The sequence below is a fragment of the Ammodytes marinus genome (assembly GCF_949987685.1).
Source record: "Ammodytes marinus genome assembly, chromosome: 8".
NCBI lineage: Eukaryota > Metazoa > Chordata > Actinopteri > Uranoscopiformes > Ammodytidae > Ammodytes > Ammodytes marinus.
Genome location: NC_137212.1, coordinates 22743923 through 22768429, shown reverse-complemented (window position 1 = coordinate 22768429; position 24507 = coordinate 22743923). Strand labels below are relative to the sequence as shown.

The 24507-nt window shown below is 41.0% G+C and overlaps 1 protein-coding gene across 6 annotated transcripts in view; it reads left to right on the top strand.

The window, feature by feature from the left end:
• The first annotated feature begins 386 nt into the window (after window positions 1-386).
• Window positions 387-24507, top strand: part of tcf3b (transcription factor 3b) — a 32104-nt gene continuing 7983 nt past the window's right edge. For 4 of the 6 annotated variants that reach the window (XM_080032899.1, XM_080032897.1, XM_080032900.1 and 1 more), the window contains exons 1-13: window positions 387-811; window positions 3796-3892; window positions 6639-6711; window positions 13873-13946; window positions 14648-14720; window positions 15220-15260; window positions 15505-15637; window positions 16180-16226; window positions 22052-22151; window positions 22246-22346; window positions 22699-22792; window positions 22930-22988; window positions 23434-23509. In XM_080032899.1, the coding sequence (XP_079889025.1) occupies window positions 3818-3892; window positions 6639-6711; window positions 13873-13946; window positions 14648-14720; window positions 15220-15260; window positions 15505-15637; window positions 16180-16226; window positions 22052-22151; window positions 22246-22346; window positions 22699-22792; window positions 22930-22988; window positions 23434-23509 (946 nt within the window). In that variant the 5' untranslated portion in view covers window positions 387-811; window positions 3796-3817. The remainder of the gene's footprint in view (window positions 812-3795; window positions 3893-6638; window positions 6712-13872; window positions 13947-14647; window positions 14721-15219; window positions 15261-15504; window positions 15638-16179; window positions 16227-22051; window positions 22152-22245; window positions 22347-22698; window positions 22793-22929; window positions 22989-23433; window positions 23510-24507) is intronic. The other 2 variants (XM_080032898.1, XM_080032901.1) reach the window with 2 other exon arrangements.

Here is a 24507-nt window from a genome sequence, read left to right as displayed (position 1 = left end):
TTTTATGAAAAGAGAAAAGAGGACACACCAACCAGAGTAATAAAATGATGTCAGCGGGCATGTTGGAGCCCCCCTCAGCCAGCCTCCCTGAGCATACAGGGAAAGTGAGCGTCAAGAAGAAGGCGGGTATTACTGGATTTCCAGCCGTTCGCTGGCCGCTGTTGCTGTCAATCAAGCGACCAGGCGTAACCATTGGCTGAGCTCTCTCGCATTTATCGTGCCATCTCGTCAAGCTGCTGCTGTGTAATCGCAGGTAACTTTCTTACGATAGCCTTCCGCTGGACGACATAGTGCTAACAGCGGTCCTGCATTTTGAGGACTGCCGATACAACACACAAAACTGATCCTCGGACTTTGGCATTTCCGTTTTTTTGTTCTTCGGGCAACGTTAGAGCTGTATTTTTTATTCCGCTAAAATACCCCCTCTCTCAAAGGCGTTTGAAATCGGACACCACTGGCATTGAGGCCCTCACTTTTCTGCGGAGGGATACGGTGTTGCGTCTGACAATGTGGACGGAGGTGGTGAAGATGTCTACGAGAAGAATGAAATCATCTCAGTTGTAACAACAAAAAAGGAAGACGCGAGATTAGTTACTATAATAGATTTGTTTGCACACAGACTTGTTACATTGAAGCAAACACGTGGGCGCGGTGTGAAAAACAGGCTTAGCGGGACAAAAGGAAGACATCTACGCTGCTCCAATGCGTTTCATGCACTGAGGTCGAAATTCTCTTGAAGTTTTATGTTTTTCCCCTTGCGAGTCTCCGCTTTTCTTTTTACTGTTGGATATCAGACACTTGGAGAGGAGAGGTAAAAACACCTTCTTTCACTTCATGTTTCGGGGGAAGTTGCATGAATTCGGTGGGGTTCACTGACACCTATTTTGACGCCTGCAATTTTCGAAAAGTTTTTGGGAATGTGTGGTTAAAGCGGGGGATGTAAGTTTTTGTCTGGTTTGAGGTGGCGAGCCAAGTGTGTGATGGTCTCCGCATCGACCACGGAGAGGAGGAAATTACTCCTTTGTTCTGCAAAAAAGACTCGGCTAACGTTAAAATGTTGGTCCTGCCCGAGAAGCCTCGTTTTGTTTTTCGCCGTGAGCCTCCGACACCAGCTCTAGCCTGTGTGTGGAAATATGAAATGTTTTACGTTGTGTAAATGTTGACCATTTTAGTTCAACTTTGTGTTGTGGGCCTACGTGTATTTTCCATACGAGCTAGAAACAAACTTTCCATAAAAGCCCTCTGGTAGCCTTTTAAGCATTCCTTTGTGAAAGTGTCTGGCCACCAGCTAGACTTTATTTTATTGCACATTTGGCAGGAAATTCCTCATGCTCCCACCCCCACCGTCTCCTCCACTCAACTCCCTCATAATGCACGACTTGAACCCTAATATTCGAAAGGCACAGCTCTGTGTTTGTTGCATGAAGTTTGGAGCATTACTGTTGTTTCTAAATGTTTATGGCCGACACACTTTTGTTTTTACGCAACATTTGTTTTTAATAGCAAAGACACAACTGGGGATAACGTTTTTTGTTTGCCTTGCGGATGATGTCAACATAGTTGAAAATAAATGGTGAATGGACTAGTTGTCAGCAGTAGCTTATTGGCCCTGGATGTGGCCTAGCGGTGATGATCAAATAATGTACAGCCTACATCCTGTGTTGCCCTAGACGTTTTACTGCCATTGTTAGAAACTATGTGTGCCAGTCTGGTTATTAATTATAAAAATGTGTTTCTGGCTCAAGGCATTTTTTACATCCGTTTCTTTCGGACAGTAGCCTATTTTGAATCAACAGTTGAATGTGCCTGTCTTTTCAGCACGGCGGCCTTTGGTGATCCCGTAGTAATAGCATTGACATAAGCACATGTTATTGTTAGGCTACTTATTTTGTTCTGATTAACATCTGAAGGGACTGATGTCGGCAAAGCATGTGCACATATGCGGTCAGAATTATGCTCCTAAATTACAACATCCTCAACTAATAATATGTGTATTAGACGGAGAGAGGGAACTTAATTTGGCCCATTATTATGTTTTGAAAGCCACCGCCACATGCATGTAAGCCGTGTTGGCTGTTTATTTATGTAAAGAGTAGACACCGTTTTTTTGTGTAAGGCATCTATTTAGCTCAGTGGTTTGTTTCACTGGAAGTACTGGGCTCTTTTGTGGAGGATGGCCTGCCTTCTCTGCCTTGTGTGTGGGGTGACAAAGACCCCTAATCTGCTGGCTTCTAATATTGATCCAGCAGTAGCTGAAGATGCCATTTTGTTACAATAAGCCCCTCCATGTGCACTGACCCATTGAACTCAGTGGTTAAATAATATTTGAAAATGTTAAGTTTAATTTAGAAATGTGTGTGTGTGAGCCCTTTTTTTTGTCCTTGATTGGCCAAATATTCCAAAAGTTTTGAAAAGCAATCACAGCAATGTTCCTATCCTATTTACACTTGGGGCGATGTGTGTTTGTGTGTGTGTGTGTGTGTGTGTGTGTTCACTTCCTTTCCTTGTCTCAAGGTTACATTAGTTCTGCTCGCATGAGGTCATAAACGTGGACTGCACTGTCTCCCCTCAAATTACTTGTTATCATCTTATGTATAGTATATGAATAATTTTTTACACGTGACTTAATACATTTGTTTCTTTTGCTTTTCAAGTGGTTTCCAATTCATACTTAATTTTTCACATAAATTTAATATTCGGTGATCCCCTTTTACAACTTACATTTCGTCTCAAACATCCATTTTTTTGTTTGCTTTTGTTTTGCATCAATTCATACTAGGACTATATCCAAAAACTGGGCTGTAAAAGCACACCACCTGTTGGTGTCCAAGTGCCTCTATCCCTCCACTCGCTCCCCTTACCACTAGTTCCCTGTGAGGCTTCAGAACCACCGCTCAGCATCAGAGAGCGGCCTCGGGCTTGCGTTGGAATGCAAAACACAGGGTAAATCCAGTATTCGTTCTCCCTGTGTTATTTGACACGGTTCTTTCTGAGTTGACATAATGATAATTTGGTAATGACGTGTTTGCATACAGTCATTAGCTCTGCCTTTCACCCCTATTTCCTAGGGCTAACAATAGTACCAATTATGTCTGTAATTGTAAATGTATTACATTCTCTTTTATGTAGCAATGATCGACATATGGTTGTGTTATTTGCCAGGGTTGCGTAAATTGAAAGACATTTTTTTCCCCTTGAATTTGCTACTTGGTAGTGATTCCGCTGAGGGCAGAGTATTCATCATTTCATGGAAGTGTCTGTTCTATTTGGATTAGAAGGTAGTGTCTGGCTGAAATTAGCATTTTTAAGTAGACCTGGCTACAGTGTATTTTGTTAAGTAGCCCAGCGTTTTCCCTCATTGGTCAGTATTCCAGTGAGTGTATTTTGTTAAGTAGTCCAGTGCTTCCCCTCATCGGTCTGTTTTTCAGTGAGGTAGTCATTTCAGCTGTGTGTTTTGGCCAGCTGAGACTATATAGGCTATCATTGATTTTCATATTGTTACTGCTCTGATGCACAATATTTTAGCTTCTCACCTTTTTATGAATATTTTATTTAGTAAGGAAAATTTGAAATTCAACCCAAAATTGATGTGTTTGGGCCCTGCATGCATCTTATGGGGAGACTTACAACTTATATACCAATATCAATCATCTCTAGGGTTGGGATATTATAGCAAAGGTAGAGTAGTTTGAATCATTCATTACCATCATCCTCTGTTTTTTAAGAGCTACATGTAACTTCTCTTTGTGCTTGCTAGTGCCATTAAAATCCTGTATCTGCAAATTTCTCTCATAGGGTTTATTAGAGACTGAAGGGTATGAACGAACAGCAGCAAAGAATGGCTGCAGTGGGAACTGACAAGGAACTCAACGACCTCCTGGATTTCAGTGCGGTAAGAGAGTGGGAGAGCAGACTGGGTGGTTCTGGGTGGCATTGGGAGGAAGAGCTAAAGACAGTGCGATACAGGTCTGGGTATATATGGGCAAAGGAGAGCTGGAGGTCTGATTGAGAGAAGGTGGGAAAGGGCCTAGGAAACAAATCTTAATTTCTCAAACTGCAATGGTTTTTCTCTTTTTTTTATATATATATATATTTATTTTTTTAATTTTTACAATAGGTTGTGTTGGCTCAAGATATTTCACTCTTGGCACGTAGCTGTGACTTGCATCAAAGTAAAATACTGCTATACCTAAGGGTGACTGGTGGGAATGAATTGAGGTTTTAAATATAGGTTTTTCAATAATGTAGGTGATGCAGAGATACAGCAACACCAAAGTGGATCCTAACTACAAAGAACTGGTATCCATTGTAAAATGTAAATAGTAAATCTTGGCCGTCTGCAGGCAACTGGAAATATGTTCACCCCTGTTTGTCATGTTAACAGAATCTGACGGGGAACATTGTTATATACGAACCAGTCGAGCAGACAGCGTCTGCATTTGTCATTTTTAGTCTTTAGGAAGACATTTTCACAGCAATGCTTTCAGAGGTATCCTCCAGAGACTACCTACGAAGTGGATAGAGGTATTATGTTCAGCATTTATTTACCTCCGTTTCATCTTATTTTGAAGCCTTTGTTGGGCTTTACGCTGACATAAACATATCATAGACCCAATGGAGCTGTGTTAGTGTTCCCCTAAATAAATTGAATTGCTGGTGATGCTAAATTGCAAGCTCAGGATAATTATTTTTTATATTCGGAACACTACAGGTAATTTAGAAATGGAAACTCTTAATGAACATTTGTGAGTAGACAGTGTTCATTTAATGTCCAATGAGATTTTTGTTGACAAAGCACAGTTGATTAATTCAAAGTGCTTATACCATTGCATAGACCATTGACAATGTATCTGTAACAATGGGGAACAGCAGGACTAGCTTTATTTTTTAAGTTGTATAAAAAAAAATAAAAAAAAACATTGTTGTGCATGAATATCATAGGTGGTGCTCAGTTGTAGTGACTTGCGATTCAGTCAGCTGCTATGGTAATGTGCTCCTGCTCTCTACCACACCATCGGTATTTAAAGGAAACCTTACCCAACCAAAGAAAAACACCCCTTGTTGTGAATGGGGTCTGTGGGAGGTTCTCGTTACACAGTTGAGTTTGTGTTAGAAAATCCCAGATTGATCAGCTGCCAATTTGTGTCAACAGTGATCCATCTAAATATGACTTTGATAACTGGGTGAGAAACTGAATTCAAAAGGAATGCACAAGCAAATTTCCTCCTGTTTATTTGCTGGATAGTATGAGAATGCATGTTACATTGGATGTGTACTAGGGATTTCCTTTTTGATTTTTTTCTGACCAATACCCTACGTTCATTTACCTATAATTAACCGTTAACCAATCAGATTAAATATACCCTGTTCATAGTGAAATTAAGGATGTGCTGAATGGCGATGGAATCGACGGGTTCCATGAGGCTCGTTTTAAGGGCGTAAACGCGACCTAAGGTAGATGTGATACCTAGCTAACCTGACCTCAAGGAGGTCTGTATTATCTCAAGCAGCTATTAATTCATTAATAAATATAAACAAATATTGTTACTAAACACTATGAATCATCGGGATCATGAACGCTGATTTTTAACGTGACACTGCGTTATTCTGTTTTACCCTTTAATCAAGTCCGGTTATTTTTGAGAGGAAAGTGCGGATCAGTAAAAATAAAAAACCTGCATATTTTCCCCCAACTCTGCATCTAGTTTGCAGAATCTGTCTGCCCCGCTGTGTGACACACATAGGGCGTCAGAGCGAGGCAGTGAAAGATAACCTGAAGATTACCGTTACCCGAGTTGATGTGAACTACGCCTGTAGTTACTGTAAGTAATCGCAATAAAACCTTTGCAGGTAAAAAGCCAAAACTTGATCAATACCCCTGTTCAATGCACATGTGGTTGGTTGTAAGTGTTGACATGCCCACATGAGTTAATTGACACATCGTTTTTTTGTTTTTCTTAACTGTTTAACTGATAGTATTAATCGGTTAAAAGTCTCCTTATCTGATAATGTTGAAAAAGATAAACATGAACATCCCTAATGCAGAATAAGGCAAAGCTAAAACTGCGTGAGATATCTGCAACTAAATGTAAACCGAAACATAGATGGAGTCCAAATCGGTTGTAGGACTCTGTCGACCTTTCCTGTTAAATACTGTGAGAGAGAGAGAGAGAGATCATATATGGTATCGGCAGATTGTGTTATTGTGTCCTAGTTACAGAAAGGTTTGGTTTGTACTGTAGTGTTTGGTCACGTCACTGAAAGATGCCACATAGCAGATATTGAGACCACACCACAGCTTCATGGTAAAGTCCACAGCGACGCGGTGACAAAACCCATGACCTTATCAGAATGTTTCGGTACTTAAAGTTTGAAAAGAAGATATTTCTAATGCTGTGGGAGAAAGTTAACTTTTATAATATAAAATGGAGATTACTTATTTTTGTGGAATTTTTAACTTGATTGTTTTTAACAGCAACATGTTTTATAGTTATGCTGGACACACAGTCAGATAAAATGTAAGAGAAAAAAACTGAAGGACGTGTTTATGATGTCATTTATTAGTGGAAATGGGGTGTGTGAAGTGTGCCATCCTCTGCTTTTGTTAGTTACGGTATCTTTCCTCTTTTGTCTTGTAGATGTTCGCGCCTCCAGTTGCAAACGGGAAGAACAGAACAATGACACTCGCCAGCAGTCAGTTTGGTGGATCAGGTAAGCTCTTAAACTTGATAAGGAAACTTAAGCTACCTTTCAAAGCACTGTGACAGCTTTGTACATAGTGAATGTCAGATGCAAATGTTTTATTTAGATTTTTTTTGGGATTTTTGAATGTTTTTATTCCATGTAACTTCCTCTTCAAACAACAAAAAACGTTGTTTAAACAAACATTACTGTTGCTGCATCTACGTTTTGGCAAAACAACGTTAGGTTTATTTCATGTTGAATCTATGATCGTTACCAGTAATATTTAAAGGCCTACTTCACCAGTTTGAATATGAAGGTGTATTGAATTCTGAGATCCTATGTAGTATAAATGTGCGAAAAAAATTAAAATCGGTTCATCCTAGCCTGAGAAAAGGCAGAAAGAGTGTTTTTTTTAACCCTATATTTCTGTTTCTCGTGACATCACATAAAGAGAAATATAGGGTTAAAGAAAAACGTACTTTGTAAGTATTACTGTGATGTCACAGTAAAAGACATCACAGTAATATTTACAAATTTCGTCTCAATTTACACCAAATGGCAAGTGGGCTGAAAAGTCAGCTCTACAAATTCAGAGGTATTTTTCCCACATAACCCTTGTGGTTCCTAGCGTGTGGACAGTTTTCAGTTAGATTTGTCCAGGCGTTACGATCTCTGCTTCTTCATCAGTGGGTACAACTGAGGTGATTTTATTTGTGGTGCTCCTAGGTTTGCAAAATAACATTTGAGAAAACTCAAAAACATCCACTCAAATGTTCAGGAATAAGTCTTGGTTCATTCATAGATGTAGCAGATAACATACTGTAACTGGAATACTTTTCTACCAAAGAAATTGGTTGTGCTTGTATTTGTTTTTCTACTATTTGTTTTAAGTAGTGTAATACATTTAAGAAGAAATTCCTTTTTTAGTGCCGTAGCACAGCTCAGTCTATGCCTGTTAATGTTGCCCTTTTAAATGTTGCACTGACACTTCGTTAAACTGAAAAATAAATCTGACCAGACACAGGATATTCTTTGTATGACGAATTGGAACTCTGCAGGTTTATCAACATATCTAGTTTTATTTTAACATCCGTCTGATCATTTAAGATAGACTATTAAACTATTTTAAAGTGCGGCTTAGCTGCTGCGAACCCCCTTGAATCACCTGAAGCTTTTTAGTGGGCTTTTCTCTCTTCCTGAATGTTATTAGTAAGTCGTGTTACTTTGGTCCCTCTGTCACCCTGCCAACCTGGCGTGTGAAATCGAGTCACACTCCCCAGTGTTCCCCAGAGTGAGAACTTGGCCACTGAGGAACAAAGGCAAAAGAAGGGGCTTATGGACTTGAAACGACTCCCCCACCCTGAAGTGTAAAACACTCCTCCCCCAACACGGCACAGGGCTCTTACTCCCACTGATCTGCAGGAAATGGCTTGAGTCCGAGACAATGTCCCTCACCCCCGGCTCACAGCCTCTTAAACTGGCCCAGCATGCAGCGAGTGGCCAGAGTGGAAGAGGGAGCTTGTTGAATAGAGGGATCAGCCCAGGATTCTGTTTGTTTCTATTACAGCAGGCAATTACTAAGCAGTAAAGAGTTAATTCCCCCTCACCCCCCTTATTTCCTAAAGTGTGGCCCTCGGTCATTGACACTTATTTTAATGCAATGCTTCAAGCTGTTGCATTTAACTTTGGGGAAATCTGCGGGTACCTTTTCAATAGCACTTTGGAGTCAAAATGCTAACATCTGCCAATGCCAGGTTCTCGTGGATCACTTTCTAACACACACATACCGTGTATGTATGAGGGAGAAAACCCCCCCACCCGTGTAGATGTAATGGCTGAATATGTAACCATCTTTTCAAACTCTGTCAAAAAGATTGCCTATTATTTCAAACTACGATATGGCTGTGAGCCTGTAACCTATTTATTATAGAATGATGACCATTAAAGAGCAATGTCCATCTATGACGTCACGAAGGCGGCTTGTATATTCAGGGACCCTGCAGCGCGGGAACGGCAGCGAGCAGCCTAGTGGCACACCAGACCACCTCTATTCATCAACACAAAAGTGCTCAGAGGGGTGCTAATTGCATTAGGCGTCCTTGTCCCTTCCTCAGTGGCCAGAGCGTGTGTGTGTGTGTGTGTGTGTGTGTGTGTGTGTGTGTGTGTGTGGGGAAGGGTGTGTCGAGTAGAGAAGAGTGGAGGAAAGTGGAGAGGATTGGCAAGAAGTGTAGGATGTTGGGAAGTAGGGGAGGCAGAGTGTGACGGTGTGTGGAGCTGGCCAAGCCCACAAGCCTTTAGGCAGGCGTCCCCTCTGTCACCTCTGCAGCTGCTGGCAACGTCTCCAGCCCCCTTCACACACAAACACGCACTAATACATGGGACACGGCGGGCTCGCTTCCCTTAGAGCACAACAAACAACATTGTGAATTTACACATGTGGTCTCTCTTGGTAGCTAGTTTACTAGCCATGTGTTTGAGTTTTACACTCTGACGTTTACCTGTTCACGCCTGCAGTGTTGTCGTGTATTTCACTGTTTTAGTTGGAGAATCTAAGCCTTCAGAAAGGAAATCTCAAATGGCCCTTTCACACTGCCGAAAAATCGGAGCTAGTTCCGAGCTAGAGCCAGTGTTTGTTTCACACCGCCAGAGAGCCGGCTCTGGGCTGTAAAAACCGGTTCTACTCCAGCCCCAGTATTGAGCTGGGCTAGAGATGAGAACTGCCTGCGCCAGTGGCCGGGGGAGGGATTATCCTGACCAACCAGACCAACTCAAACCCCATGCCCGCCATATTTAAAAACACCGCTAGTAGGAGACGTAAACATAACATAATTACCGAACGTAGCGATCAAATTGACCATCGAAAATACGCTGTATGGGTTAACAGAGCAAAGCGAAAGGCAACACGTGTAAAAATAAGACGTTTCCGCTGCTGTTGTTGTGTAAAGCTAGCGCTAGCTTTAGCGTTAGCCACGAGAGCAGCGGCGTCGTGCGACGTACACAGATGTTTACAGTGACGTCATGACGTTGCTCTCTTGCCGGCTCCATGGCTGGCTCTGGTCGGTGTGAAACCAACCGGCTCATAACTGGGATAAGGCTGTAACCAGTTTTGAACTGGCCCCAGCACCAGCCCGGAACTGGCTCTTGGTTCTTTTTGGTGTGAAAGGGGTACAAGTAGAGTGGCTTCCTTCACCAAATAAATTGTTTTCAGAGCCTGCAGTTGTGAGAAGACTTTGTTGCTCAGAAAACAACTGTTTGTTGAACTGTTTTCCTGAGTTCACTGAATGTACATTCACACTAGCCATGCCAAAATCTGGATGGCTGTGATATGTTCGGAGAACCTGTTGTTTTCATGCCAATGTCATGTCTTTTGACATTTCACATGTCATCAAAAGTCAGTCAAGTGTGACTTCACATTGTCAGTGGTCTATTAAAAAAGGAAAACGAAAAAAACTATTTTTTTTTTAAACAAACACTTACTGGGTGTGCAGTTGTTTTCTTTTCTGCAGATTATTTTGTTAGTTTATAGTGGGATGCATGTGTGTGTGTGACTGCGCCATATACTCCCACATTCCCTCTTCAATAATGTAGATGCAGACCTTTCTCAGAAGTAAAATTGTTCTTGTAACTTGCATGAGGAGGGACCGGCCAACATCGAGTTTATTTACTTTATTAATAAAAAAAAAAAGCTTTTTGTTGCATGTGCTGTGAAACTGCATGAAAAACGTTCTGCACCCTTTCTTCCTGTTAACAATCATTGGCACAATGCCGCAGGAAAATAACAATGGTAACCGACAAAAAAGGTAATGCTAACCTTAAACATATTATGGGGTTCAACTGAAGTTTTTGTTGGTTCATCTAAATGAAAAGTTAGGCACACCAATGTAAAATATTGTCTGTTTTATACTTAGTCGTATTAGGTAATTCAGGCTATTTTCAATATTGATCATGTTGTCTAAGTTTGGTCATCATTTACTTCACTTTAAGCTTTGCATGCTACATGTAGATCAAGTTCAATTGTCCATTTAATGAAGATAATTTGGATTTTGTAAGAATGAGTTACAGTCCTCAAGTACTATAATCTTGGTTACTGTGGATTAATTTGTTTTATTGTATAAGACTTCTTAGGTGGTACAATACTTGCTTATGTCAACGACTAACAAATGGTTCTGCCATTGAAAGCTTCCTGTACTTCTACCAATATGATGTAGACTCAGAATGCTGTAGGCCAGGGGTCACCAACACAGTGCCCGCGGGCACCAGGTAGCCCGCAAGGACCATATGAGGCGCCCGCAGGCCTGTTCTAAAAGTAGCATAATAATCTGTTTCCCACCTTTTTTAAGTCATTGTTGATACTCATTGTGAGAAATCTTTAACATGATCAGTGTCTTCACATAGATGAGTATCACTAATCATTAATAATAAGATATAACTAAAGGCAAACTGAGCAAATTTGTTATTTCAGAAGAGTGTATCAAACTGGGTGCCCTTCGTATGACTCAGTACCCATGAAGTAGCCCTCAAGTTCAACAAGGTTGGTGACCCCTGCTGTAGGCTATCTAAGAACATTTAAGGAGGTGTGCTATGCAAGAATCACATTGACTCTTGTAGGAGGATTTAAATCAATCCCAGCTATTGAAAATGCATCTACAGGATCTGACAACTGTGGCACGAGTGCCATGGTTTTGTTTATTAAGTATGTGTTGGACCCCAACCCTACAAGGCATCGAGAAAGCTCACATCACGAGTAAGGTAAATGATGAAATGAGGATGAAACAAAGCCCAGGTCTGCATTTTTTCTTAGATTTACCTGAGACTGCAGACTCTTAAAGTGTTCAGAGCATTTTTTTAGGTCACAGGCAAAGGGTTGTTTTAAAACAAAGTACTAAAAATAATTTTACTGGCCAAAATAATTGATATCGTATATCGTTGACCTACTTTTAATTGTACATCTTTTTTTTTACAATTAGACTTTAAAAACGTGCTTGTACAAGAGAAACATAGCAATAGTAACCAGGATATAAATATTATGTCAAATGTAATTCCCCATATCATTTTATATATATTTCTTTTTAAATTAATATGACAGTGTACGTTTTTGAGAGTAATTTATAAAAACTTTATTTTGCATTATTTAATCATTTGGTTGTCTGTGGTGACACTGAGTTTGTGTTCAATATTCCAATTGACATGAGATTAACAACAATAGAAAGATCTCTCTTCTGGCATAGCTGGGCTCTCCTGGGCTGGCTGAGTGTCAGTGTCACCTCAGCAGCTCTCCACCTTGTTTTAATTGCCTCTGAGTTAATTACTCCAGTAAGTGTGAAACAATGTTGTCAGACTTCTCCTGCACAGCCGTGCTTTCACTCTTTCCCCTACACCCCCGCTGGCCAAATAGAGGATTTATAGGCAGATGAGTTGTTTATTGAAAATAGCATAGCTGTAAAGATAAGAAAGTTGCACTCATAAGTAGTCGGCTTTGTGGGCCTGCTCAGTGCAGGGTATTGTTGACGGTGATGATGGGAAATTGTGTGGGTTACCTGTTACATTCAAAAGCCTGTTGGACATGTGATAATGCTAGAGATGAACCAATCCACTATTTTTCAGTATGATCCGATTTGGATATCTGGGTTTTGGATACCTTTCCTGTTGGTGGTGATGTTATGTGTAAGGTTAGGAAGCATCAAATATATAAAAATGTATCTTACTGGTTTTGAATGGTTTGAATACAGAAGAACATAAGAACTCAACTTTTTAATTGCACAATTATTTATGATGAGTGCTATATCACATAGCTATGGTCTTTAAAATTTAAGTTTCTTTCATAGTTAAATAATTTATAAAATAACATATATATATATATATATATATATATATATATATATATATATATATCCAAAAAATAGATTGCAGCCCTATCGGACCCGATACTGATATCGGATTGGTCCCATCTCTAGAAAAAACATTGTTGTCTACCAGCAAATTTGGCTGAAGTGAGCGCTCTGAGGGTCTGGAAGTAGGAAACAAGATGTTTGAGTTAAGACACATTTCTCTAATACTAGTAGAAGAGCTCATTGTTGATGTCGCTCCTCTAAAGCTGATTTTTATCCTGGTAATTTGATATAACTTTTCATGGCAATGTTTTGGCCGAAGCATCGTCAAACATAGTCTGTCACCTTTTATTAAGCAGCAAGCCCGTTGCATTGGACATGGTTGACAGTGGTGCAGTTCTTTATTAGTACTGTGGCCTTTCAACAGGGCCGATCTGATAGGGAGTGAGGCTGATCTTTTGAGGTCCCCTCTCCTCCTTTCTTGCCTGATTCTCCATGCCACTGGCATCAGCTCCATAGATCACGGCTGTCGCAGCATGTGTAGGTGCTTGCACTGCTCTGTTAGTCTCATCACTCATTCTCGCTCGTCAGCCAGGCTGCTGATCTCGCCCAGACCTCTCTCTCCTTGCCTTCTCCTTCCACCGCTCACTCTCTTTTGCTTTCTCACACACATTTTTTTAATTAGGCAAAACTCAAAGGCGAAATATGAATATTCATAAGGAAACAGCATTAATATGCACAATTATGCAAATGAGCATGCAATTAAGGCTTGTGTCTCCAGAGAGCCTGGATAGCATTAGTGCATAAGACAAGGAGAAGGGGATGATGGGGGTATTTTGGAGTTTTCTGCTCCACCAGTCTTTTGGCTGCGTTTTTCCTTTGTGCTTCACATTGGTTCTTTCTTTACCTAAAACATTGTGGTTCATGTTTCAGCTTTACACATTTTGTTTTGTATTAATTTTTATGTGTGAAATTGACTGAATGGATGTCAATGTATTTTAAACTACATTCCATCCTCTCGGATTAAATTAGGGATGTGAATGGTTAATTTTCTGCTATTCAGTGACCGTAATAAACAGTAATGGGTACACTGAGCAGCTTTTCCTAATGTTTTTTTTCTTTTTTCTTCCTTTTTTTCTGCCAGAAATGGTATAACCTTGCAATGCATCTCAAATTTGACGGCAGCGGCTGTGATCAATAGCAATTCTCTCATTTGGATTGTGTTGGCCTGTTGTGGCCACTTAAAGACATTGAGCGTTTAGTAAAGGAAATTATTCCTTTTATTATTAGTCCCTCCTGCTTTCAGATTCTTTCATCTCTACTTCAATGTTTTCAATATTAACAATATGTCTTTTTACAGCCATAGATGAGCGCAGCGGCTCTGGGTCTTGGGGCCCGGCAGAACAGAACAGCCCCTCTTTCAGCCAAGGACGGGTAAGATCTGAATACACACTCAATCTCATAAATTGCACAGGATCTTAAATTTGGAGATTAAATTTCAAAATGTCTTTATTAGGATAACCCCTTGAGATGAAACCATCTTGTTTTCGAGGGGGTCCTTGAGATCTAAGCATTAACACCAGATGCCATGATTTTGTCACACACTCGCACATGCTCAGTAAATCCCTCTGCTGTAGATGAACCCCTCTCCCCCCACCACCACAACAGCTTAGTTATTCTTCATGCTGTGTGCCATGTTTGATTTGAAGTGGTAGTTTTACTTTCTACCTCATAACCTTGGCTCAGGATCCTGCATTGGCAAGCTCTACGGTAGCCCAGAACCTCTGTGGTAGCCCACCGGTAATTGCAGCTTCACATCCGCTATAACTGTCTTGGCACAGCTCCGCGTAAATACAAGGAACTGGGGGTGAAATAGATGCAGCAGGCTTTGATTACCACAAGTTGATAATTAAGAAAGTCAGTTTGAATCCCCCGAGCTGATGCAGATTTGTTTGGCATGGATCCTGTTAGTTAAAAAGAAAAGCTGAGGGAGGGTAACCACTAAGCCATATTCAGTTGGTGTGCTAACAAGATATAGGTGGCCTTAAATAGTGGTAATCATTCAGGTCTGTGGGTGTGTTAGTTTTTTTTTTCCTGTTTTTAAATTAACTAATTTTGCACGTGTGTTCCCACAGGGCTATACCGAAGGATCCCACTACAGCGAACATGAAGGCTTGTCCTCACCCTTCATCAGTCCAGGGATTCCAGGTATGTTTTTCTTTGGCTTTTTACAAGCCACTTGTACGTGGTAAAAATAGCTCAATGACAACTTTTAGCACTTAAGGGCAAGGAGTGTAAACAATTACACATCGATGCCAGAGGAAATCTTGCCTCGTCACACTGCAGTTTTAAAATAATCATGTCAATAATTGTGGAATTTGACTATTGTACGTACTTTATGACCAATTGTTTTTCTGGGTGGCAAAATGTGTATGCGTCTCCATGCATATGTGTGCCTGTGTTCATTGGTTGAGTGTTGGGGACGTTAGGGCACTGAAGCAGAAATCTTCCCCAGGGTTTTGTCTGGCAGGCGGCTTTATGCAGCTGAGCGTACTGAAAAAGGGGAGGGCATATCTGGACTTTTTGTACTTTAGAAAACCTACTTTTTTTCACATGTTGTAGCACACACCGTTGCTTTTTAATGTGTGTAGACATCACATCGTTTCACTTGCATTAACATTATACCATATTCACTTTTAACTTGCAGGTAAAAATGAGAGGCCACCTTACCCTCCCTTTGGAAGCCAGGTATGTTGCTATTTAGCCGATTACTTGCATTTCACTGAAAGGGTTTATATGAGTGTGAGAGCTGGATTTTTGTAATGTTTCAGTACAAAGATAGCCCTGTTTTTCTCACTTCTCTTTTCATGGTAAACATTTTGAATAAACTGTTTTCATTTCCTAGAAGAGAAGCTCCTTTTGCTCTCCCACGCCCCTGTAAGTTACAAGTATTATTAGTAAAACCTTGTTTCCCTACTTTCATTTATTTTAGCCTGGCTTTCTTCCTACCGACATATCCATGCCTAGCCCAGATGCCATGTCCCCCTCTGGCCTAAAATCTGGCTCCCAGTTTTACCCATCATACCCCAACAACCCCAGGAGAAGGCCGCCTGATGGAAACATAGGTATGATAACTGTACTAGACCTTTGTTCTTTCTTTCTTTCTTTCTTTCTTTCTTTCTTTCTTTCTTTCTTTCTTTCTTTCTTTCTTTCTTTCTTTCTTTCTTTCTTTCTTTCTTTCTTTCTTTCTTTCTTTCTTTCTTTCTTTCTTTCTTTCTTTCTTTCTTTGAAGTGTTTGGTCTATTACTTGTCAGAAATTGTCTAAAGAAAATGTCAATCATATTTTCCCAGAGCCCAAAGTGAAAATTAATATTTGGCATTTGCTTAAAAGATTAATTGATTTTCTTATTTTGTTATCAAAATAGTTGTCATTCATTTATTGTAGGTGCTGTTTACTTATAAATGCACAGCAAATTCCATTCCCACTGACAGACATACATGAACTGGCACTCAAACCTGCCAGTGTGCTCAGTGTTGTCTGTTTTCTGCAGTTGGAATTGGAGCGCACAAGGGAACAGCACCTGAACTGATATAACATTGACAAATGTGTCCTTATTTGTGGTTTTGTCTCTTAACACTTTCTCTGTCTCTGCCTGTCTTCATGTAGACACCCAGCCAAAGAAGATTCGGAAACCCCCTGGCTTGCCTTCCTCGGTGAGAGCTTATTTCTGCTCGCCTTAACTGCTCACAGCCAGGCTTCTCTCTCTCTGTGTCTCTTTCTCTCTGTGTCTCTTTCTCTCTCTCTCTCTCTCTCTCTCTCTCTCTCTCTCTCTCTGTGTCTCTATCTCTCTCTGTCTCTCTCTCTCTCTCTCTGTCTCTATCTCTCTCTCTCTCTCTCTGTGTCTGTTTCTCTCTCTCTCTGTGTCTCTATCTCTCTCTCTCTCTCTGTGTCTGTTTCTCTCTCTCTGTGTCTCTATCTCTCTCTCTCTCTCTCTCTCTCTCTCTCTCTCTCTCTCTCTCTCTGTCTATCTCTCTCTGTGTGGGTGTGTGTATCTCCACACACTTTCTTCATAGGCACACAAAGATACACATGCGACCCTGCTTTCCCCTCTCTGCTTGAGCAGTTCTGTGACAGACAGGGGTAAAGACCCTCTGCTAAGTCAGACTCTGAGTCTGCTGGCAGTGAGGCAACAAACATCATCACTGTGGTTGTTTCATGTGCTGTTTAAAGGTGAAGTAAGCGGGTGAATATATGTTAATGTAAGTGTTAAATCGCTCTCTATTCATACAGTGATCACTTGCATAATGTGCGCGTTTAATGTGCGCGTTTAATAAAGCCGATCTCTCAGTCAGCTGCTCTGCATGTAATCGGCAAATAAGCTTATTGGAGAATCCCGACATTTTTATCCAATCACAAGAGAGAACGCTACAAACCGAGACCCGTCTCACTGCCGGTGCACGCCAGAGCAACAAATGGGTGAATGTTTATGCGCCTACAATGGCGTAGCAGGTAAAAATCCTTCCCAATGTCTGTTTTGATGGTTTTTATCATGTGTTGTCACACTTATGGATCTGAGATGATGCTAGATAACTCGCAGCTTGAAGACCGCAGTGCATTAATGTGGTGACATAGGGACGAGCGAGGGGACTGCTAACTGCAGTAATTGACAGGAAGTTAGCTAAAAGAACCATTCCGCTTACAGCACCTTTAAGGTCTGGTTGGCATGTAGATTAACTTATTTCTGAGATCCTTATCAAGTTTGGTAACCTGCCTTCTTCAGTGTCCCAATATGTGTTTTGCATTTTGTTAGAACAAAAAGATTATGCATTTGGGTAACAGAGGTACATCTGTTTAACGAAGCCAATGGAAGAGAGATATTAGTTGGTTGTTTTCTGATGCCTGGATAGATTTTGGATCTAGTTTACAAATAGCATATACCGTTTGGAATTTTGAGTTCCTATATAGTAGGAAAAATATACCCAACTTTGGTTCCTTAACATCATTAAAGACTGAAGTTGGATTTCAGTTTGTAGAATCCAGTATACAGTCCACTTCATATTGTGCTATTGAACCCCAATGCTAGGTCCAAGCAGTTTGAATCATCACTGCCATAAAGTGCTTTGATTCACTGTACCAAGTGTCACATTTTGTCAGTGGGCCCAGAATTCCCAGCAGCTGATGGTGTGTGTGTGTAACCACACATAGCTGGAAACACAAGTCACGTTACATTTTTGAATATATACTGAATGAATCTCTGTGTTAATTTAGTGTGGCTCGATAAAGAATTTAATCGGGCTGCAGTAGCCCACTTCATTCCCGTTTTATGTATTATTTTCATAGGCTAAATTTAAGTCTTGTGTACTGATTACCAGCTGGTCTTTCTTAAACAGTCTCGGCTACTGTAAATCTTCGATGATTCAGAGGCCATTTGCTCAATTTTAATACCACATAACGTTCTCAACACAACACTGACTCCTTAATATCTCCCTCTGCAGATACATGAAGGTCCTGAACCAACAGATGAATTGCTTTGTAGAATAGCAAACATGATATTTCAAGTTTTAAGGACCCTCATTGTCAGTTGCTGTTGGAGTCGAGTCTTGTTGCTTGAGCTGCCGGTAGATCATTACTATGAAATACTGCCATTGTACAAACATTTTCTGTAACCCAGTCCCCTCGTTACTGCAGTTCTCAGATGACAAGTGTGACCTAAAAGATCAACTGTGTATGGAACCTTTGCATCTCACTTGTGGCATCTGATTTTTGGAACGGCACTTTATAGTAGTACACCAGCAACATAGGGATAGAACGAGTGAGACAAGTTATTTACCAGTTGTTGTTAATATTGGATGTGCATGTGGATTTTATTTTTGTAAGACAGAATGATTTTTGGGTCAAATAGCGACACATTGTCCCAGTATTTGCCCCCACGATACCATCTGGGTAAATATTGCACAAACTTTGACAACAAAATTAAAATGTATTTATGACTTTGCTGAGATCAAAGAATTTAGACAGCTGACTTGAACTTGCTGCTAAGCTCAGTCTTGACCCCTTGTCTCTTTTTTCTAAATGACACCGGCCCTTTCCTCCACCTGTGGGTGTTGTCGTGTTGAAGTGGCTGCTGCAACCTCTGGGTGTACAGACACTTGGCCACGGTGACAACATCACAGAGATTTAGTGTGAACACTGTCTGGCCGAGGCCCCCTCTTTTTCACTGTCTGAACCGCAGTCATTCCCCGCAGTGTGAACGATGTGATGCGTGGTTTTAGTGCGAATGATGAGATGTCTGTGTGTGAACCCCCCTCCCCCACCTCACCCAGCCCCTCCGCCTATGCTTCACCACATGATGGCCTGGGTGGGCCTCCCCCTGTGAGTGACCCAGTTGTTAGGCGCGGTGCTTGCGAGGCCTCTTAGCCCCGTGTCTGAGCCCAGATTAATGACTGCCGATGATGATGATCCTGTGGTCTTTTCTCCCTTCTTGCTTCTCTTCACCACCTCTTAAATTTACAATTCCATTTGTTACTCAAACCGTGCTGCTGTTGTTTATCAAATAATAGCCGTGCTGTAAAGGCCATTGGTCATTTCCCCTCAAGCTCACTGACTTCTTAAGCCAACCAATGCCTTAACAGGAGAGCCCTGCCCTAAACCTGTAAACCTTCATCTCCTTTTACCTTTCATTTCATTTTCCTTTATTTAACCTCGAAAGATCAATTGAGGGGTGACCCTCTTTTACAATGACGTCGAGTTTGTACAGATACACAATATACAATGAGAATACATAACAAGTTTACACACACACACACACACAGACAACAATTTAAAACATTCAGATCAATTGAATGAAAGAGACAATAGCCTAATTAAAACAGTTACAAGTGTAGAGGGGCTGATTCAAAATAATAATTTTAAATTGGTTAACAGTTATGAGTGTATTTATTTTAATTGTATGTTGTAGGCTGTTCCAGGAGTCAGGGGCACTATGGCTAAAAGCGGTTTTACCAAGCTCAGACCGGGCATAGGGGACATATAACATGAGCATGTCAGTTGAGCGGGTTTGATAAAGCCCATCTGAAATAAGCAGCATTTCTGTCAAATAGAGTGGTAGCTTTCCAGTCAGAGCTTTATATATAAAAATATGCCAATGTGCATCACGTCTCTCCTTAAGGGAGGACCACCCAACCTTTTCATATAAAACACAATGGTGTGTATCATAAGCATCTCCTGTAATGAATCTCAAAGCAGAGTGAAATACAGAGTCTAGGAGTTTAAGGCATGAACGAGATGCATGCCGATAAACCACATCACCGTAATCAAGGACAGACATAAAAACTGCCTCAATAATCCTTTTCCTACTGAACAACGGGAAGGTGGCTTTATTCCTATAAAAATATCCAATCTTTTGTCGCAGACGACAGACAAGATTTTTTATGTGAAATGTAAAAGAGAGTTTTTCATCTATCCAGATGCCAAGATATTTATATTCAGTGACTCTTTCAATATGATATCCATTATTTGTGTGAATAATAAGATCATTAAAATGTGTAATTCTTGCTCTGGAAAAACACATATATTTTGTTTTTTCTGTATTAAGGACAAGCCTGAGATCCACTAGACAGTTCTGCAGGGTGTTAAACGAGCTCTGTAGGTTCTGAACAGATTGTTGCACTGAATCAGAAATGCAATACAGTACAGTGTCGTCCGCATACAAATGGGCATGGCAGTTTTGTAGTGATAAACAATGTTATTGATGTAAATTGTGAATAGGACTGGACCTAAAATTGAGCCCTGCGGAACACCATTTGTAACTGTTAAAAACTCAGTTTGGTAGCTTCCCAGTTTTACTGACTGCTGTCTATCAGAGAGATAGTCCCTAAACCAGCTACATGTAGAATAATCAAAACCAATTTCATGCAGCCTCTCTAAAAGCAAATGGTGATCTAAAGTATCAAAAGCTTTTGACAGATCAACAAAAAGTGCTGCACACCTGAATGGACTTTTCCTCCGCCCCCTAGTTGCCCAGTAGACCGATTCAAAGTGGTTTGATGTTCATCTTCATGTACTCCCGCCCCTCACGACAACCCATGTTTTCCTACTGTAGAGACCTTTACACGGTCATAACCTGAATTACATTCAATCCCTATTAGTTGAGGATTTTACCCTAGAAATCCCCTTTCTTCCTGAGAATACAATTATCCAGCAGCAGCAGTCATTGTGTAGTTCTCTGTTCCCATTTAGAGCAGCAGGATTCACTCGACATTGTTCCCTGTGAAAGAACAACTCAAAGCCTATTGTTAAATGAAGCCATCTCCGTCATGTTTTCCCCTGAATTAACCGTGATCATTTTAAATCCCCTGTTTCCTTCACACTCCCCTGGCCATATCAAGCTTTGTTTAAGTAATTTAGATTACCTTCTCCTGTCCCCCCTGAACACCCCTTATCTCTCTACCCATTTCATAAATCATCAGGGCCTTAATTTTTTCCTCTCAATCCCCCCCTTTGCCCCTTTACCACCCCTACCCACTGCAATATCTCTCTTTTGCGCTCTCTCTCTCTCTTGCTTACTGGATCCCAGCCCCCATCTCTCTCTCTCTTTCCCTCTCTTCGCTCCCTCTCCTCAGCCCAGCTGCCTGTGGAGTTGGATGTGGTCCAGGAACAGGCAGATGGCTCTGTAATTAGAAGTGCATCTCTCCATTCCCTTTCCACTTCTCCCTGTTAAATCAAATTACAGAAAAAAATTCGTTCTCTGGATTAGCATTCTTTGCAGCATAGCCTCCATTCTCTTCCTATATCTGCCCTGTACTACAGTGGAGGAGAGGAAAAGACAGACCAAGTGTTGGCTAAAGGTTTTGGGGAAACTGAGGGGCTTCTTATGTCTGTCTATTGTATGTAGCTTTTGGAGTGCAGACATGTAATGTGGCGTAAGGGCCCAGCATCCATTTTTGTTAGCCCTATGTAGAAAGGATGTGTGATTGGACTCTTTAAGGTGCCAATATAACATGTCTTCGGAGCCGTCTGATTTCATGTTTATAGTAATCCAACCTTGTGTTGATGCCCTGAATGTGGCAGTGCTAGTGGGTATTGTAAGTGGAGTGTTCATGGTTGTGTGTGTTGGCTCACTGAATGCATGGTATGTGTGCGAGTGGACACTGAGTGTGTTATAGGGAGGGGCTGCAGGCCAGGCAGTGCGATGTCACTGGGGTCCTGGGAGTAAGAGGAAGTGTGCACTGGGATTCAAGCCGTCGCTGTGCCCAGCATGGCATGGCCGCTGTGTTCTCCTCCACAGGCCAGGAGCCGGCCTGCCTCAACAGCCGGCAGACTCCCTCTTGCCATCTTGTGGCCATATGAAGCTAGTGTAATCAAATGGGATCTCACAATCAAGGCTAGAGTTAATTACCTAATACTTTGTCTATAATTATGTCCAAGGTTCTTATCTTTTTTCTTTTAAATACCAGAAAAATGGAATTGTAGCGTTTTAAGTATATGGTAGCAATTGTACAAATCCCATATTGCTCACTGTGTCTGCACGTTTGTTTAGGTGTATGCTTCCACATCTGGTGACGAGTATGCCAGAGACAATGGAGGATATCCCGGTGCTAAGCCTGGAGCTGTCTACCCCGGCTCTTTTTATATGCAAGGTAACCTTTCCAGTAGTCTCCCTGGAGTAACTTTGTTCTGTAATTTTATTTGTGAAGGCGTTTCTAATTTACAAACGTGTTCTGCTTTCCTCAGAAGACCCCTGGTCGTCTTCTGGTTACTCTGCCATGCTGGGCAACTCTCCTCACATTGGACAAGCAGGCTCCTTTTCTGCAATTAACCCACAGGACAGGATGGTGGGTAGAAATGGCCTAAACCCCATTCTAGCCTTTCTGGTCATCATGTTTGTTTATTTTTATTTTCTTTTCTGTTGCTTTCTTCATTATGGCACACATCTTCTAATGTTGTTTGTATGGAAATGATATGATACATTTGAAAATACATTTTTTTATTCAAAAGTGTCATCTGCATTAATCTATTTAGTAACATTTTAGATAATACAGAGTTGAATAATGTTGCATTAATCTTCGTTCATTAAGCTAAATGCAATTGTCTCATTGTTTTATTTTTCTGTGAGGGTCGTTGAGCCTTACGAAGCTACTTGTATCTTTTCTCTAGAAGCGTCATCCCCTGCCTCTGTCCCCACAGAACTATCCTCTGCACGGCAGCGAAGTCAACGGCTTCCATTCAGCCCCCACCACCTACAACCACACACCCACCATTAATGGAGAAGGAATCATGGGTAGGAAACTAACTTATCACACCAAGTATCTTGGTAGTGTCTATCAGATTTACCTCCTATGGTCATTTGATATGTTTCGTTCTTCCAAAAACTAATGAATAGGTCACTGATTCACATTATTTATTTTGCCTCTGCAGCCAACCGAGGCACCACAGCTGGCAGTTCAGGAGATGAAATTGGGAAGGCTCTTGCCTCAGTGAGTTTCTTTTCTGTTTGTTGTTGGTTTTTTAAAATAGTGTTGTGAAATAAATAACAATTTTCCAAAAGTCAAAATCTTTGATGCTGGATAATACATTTGAAGAAATAACAAATAATTGCAAATTCAACTGAGGATTGTGAAACTGACGATTTTCCATCAGTTGTTTTGTATTATTTTAATCAAAAACAGATGAATGTTCATTCTAAAATATGCTGAATACCCATCCTATCAAGGAAAAAACAGTGAAGTGTAAGGACCTAATATGTATACTGAAATAACATGTATAATGCATTAAATAAGGTTATATGACGGATATATAACACTTTACAGACAATTGTGCAATCCATAGTACTAGTTTGAACTATGCTGTTCGAATAAACTCAAAATCAATGTCATACATTGTGAAGGTGTGCTATATGGTCTTTTTGGTTAATTCTTTCAGATTTACCCGTCGGACCACACCAGTAATAACTTCCCCTCCGCTCCATCTACTCCTGGATCTCCTCAGGCTATTGCAGGTACAGTTTAATTTTCCCATGGAGATAATGGCCCTCATTTATCAACCTTGCATAGACCAGAAAAGTGGGTGTACGCACATTTCCACGCAAACCTCGGCATTTATCAATATGGACGTGAGCGTAGGATACGCTCAAATCCCACGCCAGCTCTCAGCTCGTGTACGCAAGTTTGTAAACAGCATGGACTGGCAGTGCAGGCTGTGCCGGGTAGCCGATGACTTTGTTGGACAATTATTAGAAGATAATACAAATGCAGTGTTTGCTCAGACCGAAATAAAGATATTAATCACTTAAACATGTGCAGCTTATGGTGTGCAACTGAGTAGGAGAGCTGATTCAATAGTGCGCACAACGGCCACTTAGGAGCGCTGCATGGGACTGCGTAAGGGCAGTTGTCTCCGACTTGGATCAGCTAGGGGGGACACTGAGGCACAGGGGCTGCATTCATTCAAAATGTTAGCATAAGTATTAAATATGTAGTAGGCCTACACTGCTCTTTATGATAAAAAAAATACACGGCACAACATTCAGCTTAATATTTTATTTATTTGATGCACTTTTTAGATGTTAGTTCCTCTTTTAATGTGTCATTGATCGCTTAAGCGAGCGATTTATTTCCACCGGCACGTTTTTCCGATCTGCTGGTGGAGCAGGACAGTGGGCGCTCTCACAGCTGATCGTTGCCGGGTCGGCTTGTGCAGCTGACGGCCGGGCTGACCACTCGTGCCAAGCGCATGCTGTCATGCAGTAAAACGCAAAATGTGTTATTTTTAGTTTTTAAACCCCTTTTGAGTAGTGCTATCTAAAAGAGCCAATACATTCTAATAATTCAAATCTCTGCAGATGTGTATTTCTTTTATGGGGACCATTATCGGACAGTTAGTGCGTCTTTTTCTCCTCTACCACTTATAATATACATGCTGTTTTATAGCATTTGAGCGATAGCCTATGATGTAAACCTAAAATGCAACATCCTCAGCTGGAGATCGTTTGTTGTC